This window comes from Pempheris klunzingeri, chromosome 12 (assembly GCF_042242105.1).
Source record: "Pempheris klunzingeri isolate RE-2024b chromosome 12, fPemKlu1.hap1, whole genome shotgun sequence".
Taxonomy (NCBI): domain Eukaryota; kingdom Metazoa; phylum Chordata; class Actinopteri; order Acropomatiformes; family Pempheridae; genus Pempheris; species Pempheris klunzingeri.
The window spans coordinates 17,445,734-17,468,000 of record NC_092023.1 but is presented as its reverse complement, the minus strand read 5'-3'; the positions used below and the strand labels follow the sequence as shown (position 1 = coordinate 17,468,000).

General features: G+C 40.4%; 1 protein-coding gene across 1 annotated transcript in view; it reads left to right on the top strand.

Annotated features, from left to right (window-relative positions):
- Positions 1–3,082: 3,082 nt before the first annotated feature.
- Positions 3,083–22,267, top strand: part of opn4a (opsin 4a (melanopsin)) — a 37,296-nt gene continuing 18,111 nt past the window's right edge. Inside the window, exon 1 of the mRNA XM_070840694.1 lies at positions 3,083–3,274. Within this exon, the coding sequence (XP_070696795.1) occupies positions 3,083–3,274 (192 nt within the window). The remainder of the gene's footprint in view (positions 3,275–22,267) is intronic.

Genomic DNA, 22,267 nt, shown 5'->3' with positions numbered 1-22,267 from the left:
CAAGAGAACTTAACTGTGTCAAGTTGTAAGAAATAATTTTGTATTTAGAATGAACATGCGTTGATTGAGTAAAGTGCTTTGTTAAATATGTGAGCACTTAATGTGTCTCAGTATAATCGAATCCAAGTTGTTACAACTCTAAAAGTCTATGAGTCACATTAACTTAATATAACAAGTAGATTTTCCTTCAAAAGTACCAAACACTACAGAGTTTGTGTCTATGTCTAAATGACTAGTCGGTACAAAAAGTATTGGTCCAGTAGATCACCTCAGCCAGCAGCCTACAAACAGGCTGCAACGTAATCCTTTGGGACAACTGCACCTGATCAAAGTACGTCCACTTAAAGTGTTGTTAAAAGTGTTTCCACTGACAGACTCAGATTGTTATTCTAAGTGTCTGACAGCATCATGGAAAGGATCCCTACAGAGACGGACCTGTAAGATCCTTTTAGTTTAACCACACAAACAGCTGTTAAATCGCTCTCTGCAAACACACCAGACTCCATTCATTTTTCAGTCATTTTACAACTTAGAACTCAGCAGTTACACAAACTAACCAATCAGGCTGGTCCCGATGTAGTTAGAATAAAACTAATGAATAAAAGCAGCAATAGCCACATAATGTTTACAAAGTGATGCTGATGCAATTACATCTTTTAGAAAAATAATGAAATTAAATTCATGCTTTTACAATTTACTGAGGTTGAATGTCATAGTCATTAACTAATAGATGTTAAATATGGAAGGCCACATCGAGGCCACATTTGACCACGTTTAGAGCATAAAATGCTGTTTCATGCTCCTAAAATGTATGTACAAACGGACAGAGAGCAGCACAGACCAGTAAGAGTCCAGTTCTTCCTGAAACCCTGTCTGTCCTCAGCAGCAGCCATCACATTGGCGTCCTCACACTACACACCGGACGTTACAATGATTTGTGGCCATAAATTGTATTTTGTGTCCATGAATTCTGTTTTGGGTGCATAAAACTATCAAAATGTGGCCACCAGTTGTGTTTTGTGCACAGGAAAATAACATTTTGTATGCTAAATGTAGTCAAATGTGGCCACTTGTGTGTCCGTTTTTCTCTCCATGGCCACTCCAGGGCCCGTTGGCTAAATCTTTGTGTTTTATGAATTGTCTTTGGTAGCAGTGTCTGTCAATTAAACCGGCGACGCAAACAACTTTGTGTCAAACATTTAACTGAAAATCAATTAGTGAACATCATCAGGCAACATGTGATCAAACATAAATGATTCTGTCCTTTCAAACAGCAGTTTGAAATGGTTCATAAAGGAAAGATTATTTTGAATCACTGAGTATTAACGTTCCACTATGGACTAAACATTTATTACATAAAAGTTTGTGGAGTCATTATAAAAGTCTTTTTTATGGACAAACTTTTTATGTTAAAAAGGCATAAACAAAAGAGAATTAACCTTCAAACATGCAATAAATTAAATGTAACTGTATCAATAACAGCAGCTTTATGAGGGTTTGTCACCCTCATTATTTTCCTAAACTCTCTGGAGCCCCTCAGGTTTTGTTTTGTCAGTCTGTTTCACTCTTCTCTTTGATATATTACTCATCATACAAATATTAGATAAAAGCCTTTCTTTCTCCAGTTCTCTCATTTAACAGCAAACACACGCTGGACTTTGTTATTTTATTGTTTTCAGAGCCTTTGAGTTTTCTGAGCTGGATGTGAGAATGCAATATAATTTTTATGTTGTTGGAAGTGAAAGTGAACCCAGGCCTGCAGTTTTTATGGTGGAGGTGTTTGTACTCAAGCCTGGGGGGAAACAATTAAAGGGGATTTTAAATCTGGGCCCTCTTTGTACATATTTTGGTGTCTTACGGACTGGTAGGTGCAAAAAGTAGAAAGCAGCTGCTAAATTGCTCTCTTAAAGCCACCAGACTCCATTGACAAAAACAGTGATTTTACCTTTAGGAACACGGGACTTTGTGTTTCTTTTAGACATTTTTTTTGCCTTTATTCTTTCACAGAGACATGGACAGGCAGACAAGAAACAGGGGAAGAACAGGGTACAGCATGCAACAAAGTTCGACATACAAAATAGTTTTAAAGGGTTAGGTAACCCTTGTCAATGGAGTCTGGTTAGGTAACCCTTTAAAATACAAAAGTCACACAAAGTCCCATGTTCTGAGAGGTAAGATGGAGTCTAGTGGCTCTGTAAGATCCTTTTTAGTTAACCACAAACAGCCGTTATATCCCTCTCTTCAAAGACACCAGACTCCACTGACAAAACAATCATTTAACTTTTCAGAACACAAGAGTGGCTGGTCTACTGATAAAATGTGTTTTAATGATTATGGCACATTTATTTATCATGTAAATACACAGTGAGTGATATTAGTACTGACTAATATCACTCACAGACCTTTACCTGGACCCGCTGGGCCTTCGCCTAGAGTCATCTGTTAACTCGTTTTGGTGACACGTTGAATCTGATAATATTGATATTTGGACCTTGTGAACTATAACTGTGAACTGCATTTCCCATGTGCACTTGCACAGGTGTGTACGTTACTATAGGATTACCTTTGATCAAACATTTGTCCTGATGAGTCTGATGACCAGTTTGATGATGCATCACTTTGTTGTGGTGGCAGAAGTACTCGAATACTTCAGTAAATGTACTAATACCACACTATAAAAATACTCAAAGTAAAAGTACTAATATTACATTATTCTGTTTTCATCACTAACCAGTTACAAGTTGTTGTTTTTCATGAGAGAAGTAACTGTAACTGTATGCAGTGCAGTAAAAAGTACACTATGGAGTGGAGGAGTATGAAGTGGCTTTTAATTAATATACTATTGTTAAATACAAGTATGTCAAATGATCATTTATTGGTTACACTTTAAAGTTGTAGTACTTAAAAGTAAATGTACTTCCCACCAGTGTCACTCTGTAAATGTGTCAGGGGTCATGACCCGTGCTGGCACACCTTCAGTCCCACCTGCTGCACATGCGCTCACCTGCCTGTGTCTCCTTCCTCCTTCGGACAGAGCGCGTTAGGAGGAGCGAGGAAGAGGAGGAGGAGGAGGAGGAGGAGGATGAACAGTATGGAGAGCGCGCTGCCGCTGTCTGCGCTGCAGAGCGTCACCTCGTGCAGCGAGCCGAACTGCACGGCGCGCAGCACGGACACCCTGGCGCTGTCAGCGGCATCCGCGTGGAGCGGCAACGGCTCGGCGGTGGATGCGCTCCGGCTCGTGGAAATCCAGCTTCCCGCCTCCGCCGCCCCAACGGTGAGTGACTGAACTCCTAGTAATTTAATATTTACATTCGTATTGGTAGAAAAAAAAAACCCAAAACAAACGAAAGGTAGAATGCAACATAATAATTATAAGGGAAAAAGAGATGTCGGCATACATATAATTCACCAAGCACTAACAAAATATAAGGAATGTATCTGTTATAGTTGATTTTCTTATTTGACACACATGGTATGGTAGCATGGATATGGTAGTAACGAAATAATTCTAGTTAAGACTTCTTACCAAAAGCTTCAATGGTAATTTAAATAATGACGAATTGAGCAATCGTCCATACTGATTTGAAAACAATGCGATTTCATACTGTATATGGTATCTACCACTCTGAGTAAGCTAATAGGTATTTAATGCTTGTTGTTTTCTACTGAGTTCTTCGCGCTCTCCGTCACACATGGAGGTTATTTTCTCAGATGTTCAGAATGTTGCTTGTTATCACTTTTGCCACTGGGACAAGCTGCTTATCAGTTGACACGTTAGTATTGACAGTGTCATGATGAAATCAAACTTGAACGATTTTGAGTCACTTTGGCAACTGAGTTGAAGAAAAGTGATTGACAAGAGTACTAATGAGCAACAGTTTTCATGTCAGATTAACAGTTTAAATATAATATTTTGATTTCAGCCTATGATGGTATGATATGTATAAAATGAAATATACACAATCCGGTTGTTTGGCTTCATGAACTCTAGATAAACACTAACAGGCCATCACAAGGCCATAATTAATTACTGTTATAAATACTGTATGTGCTCAAATCTTCCATTGATTTCTGCAGACCAGGTTTCAGTTTATGGAACTAAATGGAACGGAACCTGCTTTTGCATTTTTGTGTAATTAGATGAGACTTAGAGCAGATGAGAGATGGAGGGAGAGACACGCCGAAACAGAAGGAGAGAGAGAGAGAGAGAGAGCTACAGAGGGATGTGCTGACAGCACAGTGTGTCTCTTGGACGCATCAGCATGAATGCATGAATGCAACTTTTCCCCCTCAAGGGCTTCGTTTGCGCGCTGCTGTCTGTGTGTCTGTGTGTCTGTGTGTCTGTAAAATCACACAAGCTGCCTGGACCACACGTACACACTCATGACTTCACACTCGGCCGCACAGGAAAGGAACAATTTTAAACTGAGTCTGAGGCTGAACCAGTGAATCTGATATGAACGCCACACATGCCGCTGCTGTGTGTGTGTGTGTGTGTGTGTGTGTGTGTGTGTGTTGTGTGTGTGATATGATGCATGAGTGAGAGTGAGGGACACCTCCGAGCTGCACAGACGTCACGCTTCACACCTGAAAGGTCGACTTAATATTCTCCTCCAGTGTTGAGGTCACTGTACAAGCCCGCAGGATGTTCAGTTGGTCGGCAGAGGACTGATAACACGGCCGTGTGCACATTTCCTGCCTTCCTGAGGATCACATTGTGTGTCTGGTATTGATTGTATATTTGCTGGCTGCTGTGTGGTGGTGTTGTCGTTGTTGTTGAACAAACACAGATTGACGTCAGTATTCAGAATGTCCGTCCATGCATCTGCAAATGCTGTGTATTGATTCATCACTGGTGCATGTGCGTTTCTATAAAACTGTTCCAGCTGCCAGCTCTGGTTCACTCTCATGCCAACTTTCCACTGATGGTTTGGGCCGCTCAGGTTTTAAAATGACAGAGACAGAGGAACTAATGTCAGTCTGATTTTATGCAGCATTTCTGAGGCTGAATATCAGTCCAGGCTCAAAGGGTGTGACGAGGGACCCTAGCCAGGGGAGTGGGGGTGGAATCAGTGGTATTCGTAGTAGTAGCAGTAGTATTCAGTCAGTCAGTAGTAGTATTATGAGTAGTAGCAGTATTGTGGGTACTGGTGGTATTGTGAGCAGTAGTGGTATATCTGTAGTCGTTTTTGTGAGCAATGTTTTGATGGGTGTGCAGTGGTTCTGGCTCAGGAGGTAAAACAGTTGTCTTTTTTTTTCTTTTTGCTAAAATGGATTGTATAGAGTTCATATTATTATTATTATTATTATCATCGTTTAGGAAGCTGTATCGAAGTCAAGGCATCTGTGTTTTGACTGATGCCCAGCTCTGCTCATGTTGTTGTAGACACACAGTGTTTCCGTTTTTCAACTGTTTCATAACCACTGTCAAAAATCTACGGGGGCAATTAAAATGTTATTCATAAAATTCAACTTCACTCATAAAAAAAACCCCAAAAAAGACAAAAAGAGTAGCTTGAAGGTAAACGTTTGTGAGGTCCGGACCTCAGTGTTGTCTTCTGTAAGGCTGTGTTGATATCCTGCTGGTCCGTATTTACTCAGCTGGTTTCTGTTCAGACCTGTTTTCCCTCCTGGCAGAGAAGTCACGGCTCGGCTGCTTCCATTTGTCACAGAGACGGATGCTGATAAGAGCTCAAATCAGAGATGGAGGGAGTCACTGCCTCTCCATCTCCTGCTGCCTCCTCCTCCTCCTCCTCCGTTTCTTATTTAAGACCTTTTCTCTCCTCCACGAAGATTGTAAGCCCTTGATTATATATATAAAAACAACTCATTGAGATCAGTTGAGAAATGTAAACATTAGAGCGATTTTTGTCCAGAAAAAAACGAAGCTCCCTTGTTGACTTTAGAGGCCAGTCCTGCCCGGTCCAATATAGCAGCCAATGTGGTGTTTATGCGTATATTAGTGTCTTCAAATATGGTTGTGTTTACTGTGCTCACGATAATTGTCCATATGAATGCCCCCCTCTTGAGGTTTCCATGACTTTGAAAGTGGAAATTTTCTGAAAGCTCCAAGTTCACAAGTTGTGATGTGTTTTTAAAAATGCTGGAGGCCATGAAGGTTAATTATTTGGTGGATGGTAAGTTAATATATTGTAATTTTTTATAGGGTTATGTACCATGTAGAGTGTTTTTATAGAGTAATTTTATGTCTGAGGAAAATGTTGACAAGGGCCTCACATTTCCTGCTAGCTAGGTGTTAGCCTCTGTGCCCTGCGGTCTGCACATTACAGTCATCTAGAGATCCTTGTTAGTGGGTGATGTTTAGAAATGTATATTTATATTTATACACAGATAACAGTGTCAACACCAAAATTATACTAATTTCAAAAACTTGCTTCAAAAAATGTAGAAAAACTTTTCAGACAAACCTTTAATGTGACAAAAGAAACTAAAGTTAAACAAAGGACAATAAAGTCTACATATCAACAAAATACACAAAGGTTATTACAAATAAGTTAATTTCACAGTTGTTGAAGCATGAAAACTAAGCTGTGCCAGCTAGCTGTTAGCTTGCTAGCTTATTCAGGTCAACTAGAGCTCAGTGCCATGCTCAAGAGCATCAGGACACACACACACAGACGCACACATGAACACACACATGCAGGCAGATTGGGAGGCATTCCAATCTGCATACATACAGCTATGCAAAGTATGTGTACACACAAACACACACACTCACACACAAACACACACTCACACACACAAACACACACACACACCGTGACATCGTAATCATCTCCTCAGTTATCAGTTTTGATAACAGGAAGTTATTTTGTGTTCCCCGGGCCGGGACTCTGTAAGCATCTGTCCACAGTTCAGGTTCAGCTCCAGTTCAACAGAAACCTCCTGCTGGACCTGATCCTGGTTTCTGAAAACTGACGACTGGAGATGAAATTCCCTCTCTGACATGAAATTACTTCAGACATGCAGGAGAACTATTCAACTGTACCGCAGAATTAAAGGGTAACTGTGGTGTTTTTAACCCAGGGCCTATTTGTACATATCCTGGTGTCTAAATCACTGGTAGGTACAAAAAGTGTTGGAATTGGTCCAATAGATCACCTCAGCCAGCAGCTGAAAACAGGCTGCAATGGCTGCAACTTAATCCTTTGGGGTAACTGCACCTGATCAATGGGCTCTTTTTCAAAGCTACAGTTAAGTTATGGCTATCATATGAAAATAGACAATCTAGGTACCAACCATATCACCAAAAATGTCAATAGTTCAAATAACCTCTACAACAATTTTATGTTTGATTTGAAGGATTTTAAAGGCCAGAGGAGGAGAAAGAATCCAATCTTTTACAATAAAAAGGCAAAAATTAAGCCAGAAAAATAAGCCTTGTTTTTGTCTTTTTTTTCTTTCTTTGATTCATTGAAGTGATCGACATGATTAAAAAATGTGGACCGGATACAATTAAGGATGAACGTGCGTTACCTTGTTTCTAACACATTTGCATCAGTAAAATCCGATTTATTATCTCAGCCAGATGAAAGCCTGGAGGGGATCATATGTTCGATCGTGTGTGTGTGTGTGTGTGTGTGTTCGCACGTATCTGTATCTGTCTGTTTGACAGCAGCTTAAAAACTGTCAAGTTTGAAAAGTTTGGTCTCATTTTTAACCGGGTCATTTGCAGATTAACTGCATACCTGATATATTCTGATCTACTAATGTTAGACATCATGCGAGACAAATAAATCCCCGTTTCTGCTTTCTTCACTGCCATGTTGAGTGTACTCTAATACTCTAATGGTCTCTTTCTGGAGGAGAAGGCTCATTTGCTTGTTGTCTTATTCACCCTCTGCGTGAACAATTAACAAAATGCCATAATCATTTTGCAAATAAATCAATAAAGGGAACATTAATATTGTAATTTTAATCCTTTTGAAGTATCAGCTGAGTACTGGTAAATATCAACACTGACAAACAGCAACTGCATCACTAAAATCCTAATGACACCCAAGTCCAAACACTTCCTGTGACATCACAGATGGGGTCGTAGCCACAAATGAACTTCAGTAGAAATCAATGAAAACAAAAACATGGTTAGAAACCAAACATTATGATTTATGCCAAAGTTTCTTCTTTGTTGTTCCATACACCGCTTCAGGACCGAGCTCCACTTCCAGCATATATCAAGCTAAAACCTGCATCAGCATGTTAAGGTTACAATATGTCATAATTTGATTCATCCTGTGTCAATATATGGAGTAGAAAAAGTGAAGATGGCTCTGAAATGTCATAAGAAGGCCGTCAACACTCAATTTCACTCTGACATTTAAGTGTCACGCCAGCCAGCGCTTTGCGGTCACAGGAAACAGACGTGCACATATGTGCACATCCAACAACCCACTGCAGGCATCACAACCTCCCTGCTTAGATAAAATCTGTTTGCCTTACAGACACACACACACACACACACACACACACACACACACTCACAAAGATCCAAAAAATGGGCCTCACAGGACCATGATCCGGCCGTCTGACAGGGGGCCTGTCTGCCCCACAGATTCTAATGAAGTCGTTTTAGATTTACTTAATTTTCACGGTGGCTTTGTAGATTTCTCGTCCTGGTTAAACGCTGTGTGGAAGTGCTTCAAGGGATCTGCATTTCTAGTTTTCCAGCTAAGATTAGCAGAGTAACGTCGAAACACATCAATCATTCACTAACATTAGAACTTCTATGTAAGTGATGTCCATTCCGCAAAGACCTCAGCCTCTGATTGGTTAGATTTAGGCATGACCTACCATTAATTGGTTAGTCAGCAGGTAGCCCCGCCCTACAGCCCCCCTTTTCCTGGTCTATTTTCCTCTTAATGGGACCATATATTACTAAATGAACATCATGCTGGGTTGAAGAAGACTGTAAGTTAGTGACTGAGACCTTAAATTCATTACAGAAAATGTTTACTGAGGTAATAAATCAAGAGAAAAGTCGTGTCATTTTCTCATAGACTTCCATCCAATCAGACTTCTGTTTGGAGCCAGTGGAGTCGCCCCGGCTGGACATTAGAGAGAGTGCAGGTTTAAGGCTCTTCAGAAGGCAAGCAAACTAAAGTCCTGGCGGATCCAAGTACAATTTAATATAATATCACACAGTCCGATACAATTTTTGATCCTGTTTGAATTGTTCCACAAATTACACACATGATGTTTTTCAGTGTAAAAGTTAAATTTTAAGCCAAGAAAGTCAGTGACTCCTTGTCCTTTTATCAGCTGTGAAGCCAAAGAACAAGCTGACCGCTCTACCTGCTTCAGCACCGCTGGCTAGGTTGACGCCACTCATGAGACTTTTGGGTGTGTCGTTTTTCTAATTACTTATTTTCACAATCTGATACTTGAGCAGTAAAGCTACTTGTCTCTCACTGTTGACGACCATACATATTTTTTCTGAAATAACGTTCCTTGGCGATCCATGACGGGGTGTGGGACATCACCTCTCTATTCCACCGTGGGTGCAAATGGCATCTTCCACTAAAAATCTTGCTGCTATAGTGGCAGGCCGTGAGAAAAGTTCATTTCAGACCCTGATCATGATGGTTTCTTAACCTCATTCAGAAAGCATCACATGAATCCTGCACTGTTGTTGGTTGTAACTGCTGCAGCCGACAGGGATGTCAAGCGAGAAACTGCTGATGTGGGTCATTGTGGAGAAAAATGACAACATATTTTGTCATTTAGTTTGGGGCCTGAAAAAGAGGAATGCTCAGGAAATCATCTGTGAACAAAAGAAATCTTCTATAGGGTAAAGGGAATTAAGATGAATGAAAACCAGGTATAGAGAGATGAAATGATAAGAGGAAGTATGTGCAGTTGATATATATCATATCATCCTCCCACACACACACACTGGAGGGATTTGAGGCTTGAGATATATGAAGCAGGTAAAGTCTGTCCTACTGTATGTGTAGCAGATAATTCCCTGGAGGTGAAGCTGAGGTCTGGATTTATAGAACCAAAGGAGCTGCGGTTTAACTCTTCTTAGACCAAACCTCTCTGTCTTTTCTCAGACAGGATTACAGACTCACTGCAGCTGGATGCAGGACCAGCTGCTTTTACAGCAAATTACTACAACTGCCACTTTATACTCCTACTCCACTTCAAATATTGTACTTTTTACTTCACTAATTTCATCTGCCAGCTGGAGTTACTTTTCATTAAAAGATGATATGTTAAAAAAATGAACCTTTAACTACACGAGGCTAAGAATACTTGTGTACTTTTACTTCTACTAGTTAAGTGAAATCTATTTGCAGACCCTTGACTCCATCGATTCGCCGTGTTCTTAATGTTTTTTCTGTCGGTGCTATGCGGTGATGCCGCCATGGAAACAGGCTGTTATTATAAAACTCCACAATGACACGTTCAGAAGCACTTTGACGGCGATAATGTTAGAGCCGGCTGCCAAAAAACACTTCAGTGCCAAGCTCATTTACCTGAGAGTCGAACTGCCAAACGAAGAGAAAACACAGACGTGGTAGAAAGACGCTGTTGATTGAAAGATGAATTTCAGTGATAAAAATCAGACATGTTCTGACCCATGAATTCTTTAACGTATTCATTAATGAGGCGTAAACGGGCTCGTCCTGCTGAAGTCGAGGAAAGAGCTGTGGCTTGTTTGGCCCCCTAGAGCCACTGGCCCATAGAGGACGTGGGAACAAGTCAAACTAAACTTTTAAACCTCTCTTCACACTGGTAATCTGTAAATAATCCCCCTCTGGACCTAAACGTGTATCGTTCAAACACCAAAGGATCTGGTGTCGTCAAAGCTTGTGTAATTAGAATAAATTCCTGATCTGTTGACTCTTCTCTGAGGAATGAAGTTCACAGATGGGTCAGGTTCAAAAGGCCGGCTCTTGATCCGGCTAGCTGTAAACCTGTGTTTTTGCATGTTTGATCTCCAGGGAGGAAAAACTTGAATGTAAACCGGCGTTAAAACCAGCTGATGGTGATGTTCAACATGTTTCTGTCTCCAGTCATCTGTGTCACATGGCTCTACAAGCATCGCAAAATGTCTCAGTAAATGTTTTTCATGTTAGCATGAAAGCACCATTGAGCAGTCCATCTTACCAAAGGTGGTGTTGTCGAGGGATGTGGGTGCATCCCGGGTCTCTTATTTCCTCACTCCTTGATCTCCTTCCATCAAACCGGAAGTCGTTCTGTTCCGCCATCCAAAGCTCTTATTTCTGCTCTGAGGAGTCATGAGTGAGGATATACGAGAGCATCCTTCATGGAAGTCTTTTTCCAGCCGACACACCCCCTCATTTGATATCAGTTATTGATTGGGTATTGTGACTGATCTGATACATCACAACATCAGTGGAGTTTCACACGGGAGTGTGAGGAGTGTTCTTTCTGTCACCTGTGAAGCTGATCATTCCTCAGCGTCAGGAGTGATATGAGTTACATCATTTACATTTTCCCTGAAACATTTAGTCTGATAAATAGCTTTTTTTTTCCAGCATTCAAATGACACTAGAATAATATTCTTAATAGATAATATTATTAATATATATATAATATTTATCAATAAATACAGACATGCAAAATGAATAAATCATGTAAATGCATTCTTCTGGTAGAAATGGTTTCTGAGAGAATACAGAGAGCAGGTTGTTCATGTGCAGCTGTTTGTTAAACAGGTAACAGGCTGCACAGAGGAAACACTGCTGCTCTGAAGAGCCTTCGTGCCTTCTTTAGTATTAGTACAATCCTACAGCAGCTCAACGGCTGTGCGGCAGCTCTTGCTGCAGGAGCCTGTCAGCACACACATCAGTAGCACCAGTCCCATACAGCAATTGAAAAGAATGTGTATATTGTGGTTGTGGCGGTTTCTTGACATCCACTGTGTCCATTGTGGTTAGCTTGTCAATAGAGCTGCGGACATTGCAGTGGTCCCACAAACCTCCTTTTCCCAGGGTGTCAACTGTCACTGCTCATCACGTCAAAATTGCCCTGAAATGTTTTTATAACATTTGAATTGAATAATGAATTGAATTGAATTGAATAATTTTAGGTGCAACTGTATATTTATTTCAAGATCAATGTTGGCAAGTTTCGATTCAAATTTAATGCAAATTTTAACTGAATTTCCAGAAAATTGTCCCAAAAAAAATTTAAATAAAAGCTTGTCTCCATCCAATCCTGTTGCATAAATATGAATACACTGGTTAGTGGAGATAAACAGCAGGTGGAGCTGATCCTCCAGTCAGTGCCTCTAAACCATTGCTGAACTATTTGAACCACCATTTGATTATCTATTTTTGTGCATGGCTACATTGAACCTGTGTCTGCACTGCAAGTCACAGGCAAAACAAGACAGTGACCTTTTGCTTTTGGGACCCAGAACAGTGCTGCTTTAGCTTTTACACTGAGTTTGTGTGATACGTGTATCTGCAGACTACAGTATGATATGTAGAATTTTATGGTAGTTTCAGTTTTCATTTTTGCACAAGATGGCCGTGCACACCTTGCATAAAAAAATAAACAGAAGACTGGCCTACTTGTACGTCTTTTCTGTGGATCTCCGTGACTGATATGCACCACTGCAGCTGCCCTCACGCCTGGTGGAGCCAGCCTTGTTGCTTACAGTGGAAGCGTCGCTTTGCAGCTTGACCTACATTTTATTTTCAATCAATGGAAGTGACTCACAATGGCCGCTGTACTGCCGCTTTGTCTTGTTTCCACGATCCAATATCTATTAAGAATTTCAATATAGAGTAAAACTTAGACTATTCTTTGACAGCACTAGATACCAGCACACATGGTTCCCAATTTAGATGCTCAGAGTAGCTGCTCCAGCCGTCCCTTCGCTCCAAATGGTTCACAGCACCTGCCCTTGCTGCAGGCGTACTGAACCTTCATTCTGAAACAATCGCAATTTTGTTACGCTTATGCACCAAAATGACTTGGTTATATTTGGGAAAAGACGATGGTTTGGGTTTCTCTTTTTTAGTATTTTAAAGGGTTAGTTCAGATCCAACTCAGTATTTGTGTAACACACAACACAAAGAAACTAGCTGATTGACGAAGAGATAAAACAGAAGATCCATTCTACAAAGCTCTGATCAGCTCGGTTGCTTCAGGAACGTATGTGTTGAAATTCAGAGAATCACACTAGCGGTGAGGATCACAAAACATCCATCCAGCTGTGTAGTTCCCTGCTGTGTTAAGAGTGTAATTACTGCAGACTTGTGATCTTGTTTGACGTGCAGATGAAGTAAAATTAAAAGTATTTATATGGCTCAGTAGAGCTCCACATCATCCATGTGAGGTAGAATCCATGTGTAAATAAAGTGCAGCTCCGTCTCTCTATGAGATCTGTCAGGTTATTCAGCCTGATCTCTCAGGGATGTCAAACTATTTCATTTCAGTTCACTGCTACAAAAATGCATTGTGTTTTTGTCTGTGTATCATAAGACTGGATTTTACAGTGAAATCAGTGAACAAAATCTAAAAGTTTTCACACCCTAAAAATGGTTGATGTTATGTATTTCAGCCATACCCATTCAACATGTTTACTCTCTGCAATTGCTGTTCTATAAAGTGATTTATGTTGTTGGATTTCAGATTGTTCCACAATTTACAAGATTGTGCATGAGAGATCTACAAGTTGTGCATGTGTAGTTTCTTGATCTATAAGAAACTATGCATGCACGTACTGGACCTGGGGACCAGCCATTGTTCTGGAAAAACCCCAGTAGTCCAAAAAATTTACCGTTGGACCGCAAGTCCATTTGTCCGACAGACTGTTATCCTGAAAACAAAAGTCCTTTGTTCCAAAGTGGTTAGTTGGGTGACTCAATTTAACCTCAGTTGTGTGCCATGACTTTGGTGTTTTAAAAGGTTAGTTTAGAACTGAACTAATCCTGTAAAACATCAAAGTTACGCAACAACAGAAACTAAATAACTGATGGAGGCAGCAGTAGACCAGCAACTCCTGCGTTCTTTCGGGTAAAGTTTTTTTTCTGGTGGATTTGAATATATAATGGCTTCTGATTAAGCATAAAGAATCTGCACAAGCTGGTCAGCCAAACCTCTCAAAATCTTAGCACTCCATTGTTTTCTGCCCCCTAATATGCTGCTATCTTTGGTGTGGGCCCTGTATGCTGGGCTGATGTTGGGAATGTTTTGGTAGTGTTTGTACTTTTTTGTTTAATGAGCATATACCAGTGCTCACTATGAAAAACCTGATAATGTACAGTTGCACCTAAAATTACATTGTATTTACAATCAAAATCAAATTGTATTTTCAAAACTGTGTTAAATGAACAACTCAAACAAGAACAATTGAAACAGCTCAACACAACTAATATTGCAGGGGATTTCTCTAAATTCAACACAATATGCCACTTTTAATGACGACTGCAGTCTCATAATTACTCAACCCCCTGAATAGAATCCCTCATAAGAGCACTCATTTGCAAATCAGGTGTTGTCTCAAGGACACCTGAAACAACTAATGAATAACATGATTAGTTGTTTCAGGTGTCCTTGAGATAGAACACATCAAATACCTGGACTGGCTACAGGTTTGTTCACAGTGAAGTTTGGTTGCATGTTAGAAATATGGATAAGTCAAGAAAAAAAGTTAAGAGAGGAGATCATTGCTTTGCACAAACATGGAAAATGATACAAAAAGACAGCAAAGGCACTGAATGTTCCTACAGATACTGTTGGCAGCATAGTTCACAAGTTCAAAGCTAAAGGAACACTGGCTACACTACCTGGATGAGGCAGAAAGAGGAAGCTACCAACGGCTGCCACCAGATTATATACAGACAGGACCCAGGTTTAAAAACACCAGAGTTCTCCTTTAAGAGGTGACCTTTCCTCAGCCAATAAGATCTCCTCAGGCAGGTCGCTCATGATTAAAACCAAAGCTCTTGTCCTCTTCTGGCTTTTTATCAAGCTGTCAGTAAAAGGCAGGAGGTGTCAGTGAGAGCCATTGTTTCACTGCACTTAGTGTTGGTTGGTTTTATTGATATGTGTGAGGATCAAACACAGATCCAAATCAGTTCTGCAACACTGGTTGTGTGAGAGACCATGAGCGCGCGTGCACACACACACACACACACACACACACGTAATGTCGATGGTTGTCATGTGATGCAGTAGTCAGTCAGCTGTGGCGTGGGAAGTTTTCAATGCTATACATTGCGGATGAAAAGAGGACAACACAGTAATTCTTTTTTTGTGATCAGCTCATTCAATCCAGAGCACCATCTTCAGTCTGCTTATTTTGTGTGACCAACAGTCCAAATGAAAAGCCTCTTTTAAACATGAGAAAGTGTGACTTAGTTTTATTTTTCTGTGTAAACAAGTTTATCCTGCATCTCTCTCCGTGTTGCTTTAAGGTTTTCACTTTGACATTTTATCCCTGCCTGTTGTATTTTGTCCAATTGTATCCAATTGTTTTTTCATCAGTCTGGCAAAAGCACAAATATGGGTTTAGGGAAGATATTTTTTCACTGTATTCCTCTGAAGAGTCTGCTGCTGTCTATTTTTGACGGAAGCACAAAGATGTAGCAATGTAGTTTTGGTGCGAAACCAAACTACAACTCTTTAAGAACGTTAACCACGTCGTGTTTATTATTGTTACCATGACGGCAAAGGTCTGGTATACCTGCGGGGGTCAGGCGATGGTGCGTTTCATACAGACGCCCCAGAGGCATCAGTGTCTTAAGGCCTGGGAATGAGAACCAATTGGAATGAAGGGACGGCTGAGAGTTGCAGCAGAAGAGCACCTCTTGTGTCAGTATGAGGCTAAGTGGAGGTATTTGACGCCCTGGGAAGAGAACAAGTTGGATATCAGCACACAGACACCTGCAGTCAAGTTAGAAATTCAGAAAACAAAGTGTTGAAAACATTATTATTATATTGTTGAGTTTGTTACTTTAACGTGATAAAAATGTACATGACACTTAGTTGGCAGCACATTATGTAACACGTACCAGCAGGGGCGTAGCACCAAATTCTGGGCCCTGTACACTCTCAATGTCAGTGGGCCCCATCCCAGTGGAGCCTATTACTATGACAACTAAAGATAAAGAGAAAAAATAATATAAAAATAAAAAAATCAGATATTGATTTATAATGTGTCAAGTGTTGTGATGGTTTCTCTCTCTCTGTCTCTCTCTCTCTCTGTCTCTGTCTCTCCCTCGCGAACCAACATACCAACGTAAGTTAATTGGACTTTGCATAACAAGCAAACTCGGTTCACCTTTGGGAAAGAAAGCAGTCAACAGCTGCCACTGCCTCCCCTCATTCTGCCTTCTTTCTTTTTCTTTCCTCTTCTGATACCCCGACTTGTGCTCCTTGGGCAGCATGATGTCTAGCCCCCAGGTCATTCGCCGGTTGCTGTCGGGCGGACTAAACCATTTTGCGCCTCCAAGAGGGGGCCCCCAGAATGTCCAATATGTTGGGAGGACTTTGACATAAAGTTCATTCTCTCAGTTAATGTTATCAATATATTTGAAATAAATTATGACACCAATTAATTGGAGGGCCCAATTCATTCGAAATGAAAACATCACAAAATATATATATATATATATATATCAGGATTTTCATGGGCCCCTCTCCCTACTCGGGCCCTGGGTAGTCAGGTCCACTTTTCCCCCCACTACCACGCCCATGATGTTAACTGTGCCCCAGGCCATTAATTGAGACATGGTTTTTATTTATTAGAAAAAATACGGTAAATGCAAGTTAATGGTCACAGCTGTGCTGACTGTTATTCTACGCTGATATTTAAAAGGAGGGATCACAGATGTGACCATGAAGTGACCACAGAGCCCCGACCCTCCGTGGACAGCTTTCATTTACGCAAAGCTTTAATTTCATTCACAGTAAAACATTTATCATTTACTGGTCACAGGCAGATTGCACATTATTCAGATTAGGCTTTTTTGTCATTAATAATTGGACTTTAGTTGAGAGTAGAGATCAGACTGGTTGTTGAGTCAGCGGATTATGAGCCAGCTCAGTCTGTTGAACAGAAATGTGAACGTCTGAGTGTTTGACTGGACTTCTTCTTTTTCCTGAACAAGATGTCATAGAAAAAGTAACGTATAGATGATTAAACTGTTTCTGCTGATGGAAACAGCCATACTGCGGAGACAAAGGAACCTGGAAGTTTTTAAATCCAGATCCAGAGTCGACAAAACTCTGACCTCAGACAGTGGAGTTCTGTTATCATCAGCTCAGAGAGTCACTGCTGGTCCTGAAGATCCTGTAATCGTGACCCTGAAACTAATCCAGACCTGCACCTGAACCCAGAAACCAAACCTGAGCCCTCAAACAGCTTTTTGAAGTATGTGAAGTTGGAACAATGTGTCCTCACTTTGTAGGTGAAACACACATACACACTCACACACACACACACTCAGCCACATCAAGCCTATGATTTGAATTTTCTCCACAGATTCTCTTCACAGTTTGACTCTGTCTAAACCTGTCATAATATTCCCATTGTGTGTTTGTGTCTGTGTGTGTGTGTGTTTATGTCTTTGTATAGTCATGACAGCAAACTTTGGCTTCCCACAGTGTTAGAGGAACGGGTCCTCACAACTTCAGAGGGCACTTAGAGTTAAGACTTGGTTTTAAGCATAAAGTTAGATTTAGGTTAGGGAAAGGTTCAAGGGAACGAGTATCCTCACAACCATAGACAGACAAGAATGTGCATGTGTGTGTTCAGATAGAACATACATCAGTGTGCGCTTGTCTTTTATATCAGTATGATGCAGGTGCGTTTGAAATGGTGCATGACAGATTTTTTGTCTGTCTTTGTGAAAACGCTGCAGGAGTGTGTGGTCTCCTGTCTTAACAGTGTCAGTGGCACGTGAGCAACGCAACCCAAATGTTCTTAAATGTTCTTCATCACCACATGCACACAAAAGCTCTAAATGTACATTGCACCAAACGAAGCAAATATTCGCCTCACTTGTGTGTAAACACAATGACAGGAGAGCCGGGGCTAATGCTTGTGCTTACGCTAACTTGCTTCATAGAAAAGTACAATCGAACACTAGAATCAAGTAACAGACACACGTTTTCAGAATTTAACAGGTAATCCAACTTTCTAGCTGGCTTTTCTCCAGCCTTCTCTTCTTCCTTCTGTCTCTCTGTCAGCATGGTGAGTGGTATCATTGAGCTCTGGATGCCCGCAGACTTTGGCCGGGCTGCTCCATGTTTGATTCACAGTCAAGACAGCCTGTCGGCGCTGAGATCCCCTCGCAAATACGTTCACTGAAGCTGTCTCCGCGGGAAGTTGAATATTTTCAACTCACATGACACACCTTTTTGCCTGATTCGCGTCATTTGCGCTGCATCACTTGCATCCTTCACGTCGTCTGCCGCAATTTTGCTTCTTTGATTTTGGATGCAATTCGCTAACGGGTAAAATTCGCCTTGCATTTGGTGGAAACACACCGTCCAAATATAATATGATATATTCATCAGCGTTCAACATAACAGACTGAATTTCCCCAGTAAAAGGTCGTGTGGTCGACCAAATGCAGACCTGGGGGGAAAAATGACAACTCGGTCAAGTCAGGATCAAAGAGGGCAGACACAGAACAGGACGATTATCTCATGTGTCGATCGTCAGGGTACATTTATGTTAATCAACAGGCTGACATCATTACAGCATGTGTGACAGTTCATCCTCCACACACACACACACACACACACACACACACATACACGCATGCATCAATAATGATTATATATACAGTGCATGTAAATGTTAAAAATAAAAAAAATGAGGCTGATAAAAAAAGTAAGAAAAAGATTCAAATAATTAAAAATAGATACATACTGCTCTGTATTGATCTGGTATCCCCCCCATCTGCTCCCCCTCCCCCCTCCCTGCATTACACTGAGGGCTGATGGGAACTGGAATTGACACATCAGGCTGTTTTTTTTGCCTTGCTCTTATTCCTCCCATCGTGCTCCTGTCGCCTCAGTCGTTTTTTATCCGCTGATGGCTGTTGACCCGACGTCACAGCTGAGCTGCTCAAACCACCAACAACACTGACAAACAGCCACACAACCAAAATACTCTCATCACCTCTCAACAAGAGTTATATTAAGGAGTAACCTCAGTATTTTAAAACCAGGTTCCTATTTGTACATTTTTTGCTGTCTAGATGACTGCTAGGTAGGGTAGGTAGCCGCCAAACAGTGATTGCAACTTAATCCTTTGGGGCAACTGCATCTGATCAAAGTACCTGTTTTTACCACTGACAGGCTCAAATTGTTATTTCTGACAACATTATGGAAAGGATCTCTGCAGAGACAGACCTGTAAGATCCTTTTGGTTTTACTACAAACAGCCGTTATATCGCTCTCTTTAAAGACACCAGACTCCATTGACAAAATCTGTATTATACCTTGCAGACCAACGGAGTCGCTGTATCTCTGTAGTGGGATCGACTGCTGCCTCAATCAGTCAGTTTGTTTGTGTGATCGTGCGGTTAATTTGGATCCAACTAAACCCTTTAAAACACCAAAGTCACACAAAGTCTCGTGTTCTGTGAGGTAAAATTACTCAAACAATGCTTTCTGGTAGGAAATGTGTGTGCGGAAGGCCAAAAACAACTGCAGACTGGCTGGCTGACTTTTACAGAGACAGCTTCAGTTTGAGATGATTTCATGACTTAAAGATGAGTTCATCAGCAGTGGGTGGGGTGGGGGGGGGGGGGGGGGGCAAAGACCATTAGATGGACTGTAATGAGAAATGGAACTTATGAAGGAGATATGGAATGATAATATACATTAGCTGTGAATTTTAATTACATTCAGAGCCATTCAGACAGGAGTGTAATTACAGTGTGAGAGTAATGTGGGTCAGCTGCATATAGAAAAGGTACACGGAGCAACATAATTAAAGTAGTACTGGATTCCTGCCTGCTGTAAGCCAGCTCTGATCCACTTTATATCCAGTTCAGTGATGATTTTCTATCTCCGTTCCAGACACTCGCTGTAAGTAATGCTGCGTTCACGGCATGTTTGCATGAGTGGGAAACACAGGAAAATGTCCCATTGTTTCAACTGGGCGATTCCCACAGTTAGTTACCCCATTATTAGAACTGCGTTAGCACAAGATATACTGAAATGTAAAATTTATAGTTCATTTCAGCACCGTATACATTTGTGGCTGGTTGTACAGTGAGTTGCTGGTTTCAGCTGAGCCGAGTTTCAAATCGTTGGTATTTTCTTTTTAAAGGTTTTAGCCGACAAGAATAAAAGATACAAAGAAAATTTATTTGATTTCAATTCACTCATTCATTCCCCAAAGAGAAAAGAGCACTAGTCATTAAAAGTGAACACCCTGTTCCCAACCGTACCACTCTACACACCCACCGGTAGTATTACATGTTATAAATATAATGGCATAATCAAATAATTGTATTCATTACTCAAACAAAAGGAAGAAATTTCATTATTTTAGGGGCAAGGCTACTTGGCTTTTGGGCACAAAGGCTAGATGCCAGGGCAGGTGATTAAATAAAACAGTGAAATAAGGCATAGCTCAATGGATTATTCTATGTTTAATACAGAATAACTATAGATATAAAATAATCATAAATGGACTAAATAAATGAATAAATATAGCTGTTTATTTCAGAAAATAATTCATAGGTATTTACAAATTACCAACATTTGTACAAACTCCTTAGTCAGAAGCTCACACACACTCCGCCAACCAGTCAGATGTGTTTTGTGGTGCATTCGTCATCAGAGGTGGGAAGTGACAAAGTACAAATACTTAGTAACTGTTCTTAAGCAGAGTTTTTGATTTCCCAAAATACTGATTCGTGCTAAAATTTTCCAATAGCTTGAGGTTCACTGTAACCTTACTTTAACTGTTGTCTACATACTGTGACACACTGTAATGATGAATACATAATAATGTTCCTGCATACTCATTAAGCCCTCACATGGGACTGTTGGAGGGAAAATCGCTGTAATGAGAAGAACGACCCTTGAGTAAAGTCATAGATATAATTGACATGTGAAGCTGAACAGACTGTAATTAGTTCATTAGTCTGTAATTACAGGCCTGCCGCCAACTACGTGAAAACTATGAATTTATACATTAGCTTCATGAAATATCAGTATCAGTGTCGATTGGAATGAAGCGTGTGGATTTGGTTTCAGAAGTCAGAAAAAAAGACAGATTAAAGTTTGTGTTCTAGAAATGATACAATTTATATTAATATAAAATAATGGTAGTCTAATTACTGTTACTGTAAATTGCTGTAATATGAATACAATAACCAAACTTAAAGTCACATTTAGTTTTTGTTGATAGACCAATTTATAATACTTCATAATATATATAATTTTCAGTCGAAGGAGCACTGCCATATCCAATAGGCTATTCAACAGTTGAATGATGGTACATTCTTGTATATGTTTAGGAGAATATTGACTTAAGAAATATGAATTGTTTATTTTACCATAAGAATGTGCAGGGAAGTTTGCAGGATGTCTTAAGGCACAGATACAATCTCCACCTATTGGAGGGGCCTATAAAGAGGTGCAGTCCCTCCTCTCCTCATGGTGGGACCTTATTTCAGAATAAATCTATATGGTCGTCAACAACAAGAGACAAATTATTTTTTGATCCTGTTTCAATTGTGCCGTGAATCACACACATGATGTTTGTGAATTTAAAAGATCATTTTAAAGTCTTCAAAGTCTCAGTTTGTGGTAAAGATGGTAAAGTACCATTTAGTTTGATGTCAAACCGCTCAGTGAACTACATCCTCTCATCTCCAACGACGTATGTCTCCGGCTAGCTAGCTAACTTTGCTACTTTCCACGCACTAATGTAACGTTATCTGACCTGATGTGTTTTATCCAGCCACACACACACATCATAACTTTAGCACCGCTCGGGTAGCTGGGCGCCTCTTATGCGACTTTCAGATGTATAGTTAAATGAATAACACAAGTAATGACACCTACACCAACAATATTAGTGTTTGAGGTACTGATGAAATTCAAATGAGTGAGTAGCTAGATAGTCATCAAAAAGAACAAACAACTAACAACTCGAAGGCAAATGGTGAGGCCAAATGAAAGCAAGACTAAATTAGGACAAAGTAAAAAAAAAAAAGAAGAGGAAACAGTAGAGAGAAGACAGAAAGTTGAAGGAGAGTAAAAGAGATAAAAGGCAAGAAAAAGCATAAAA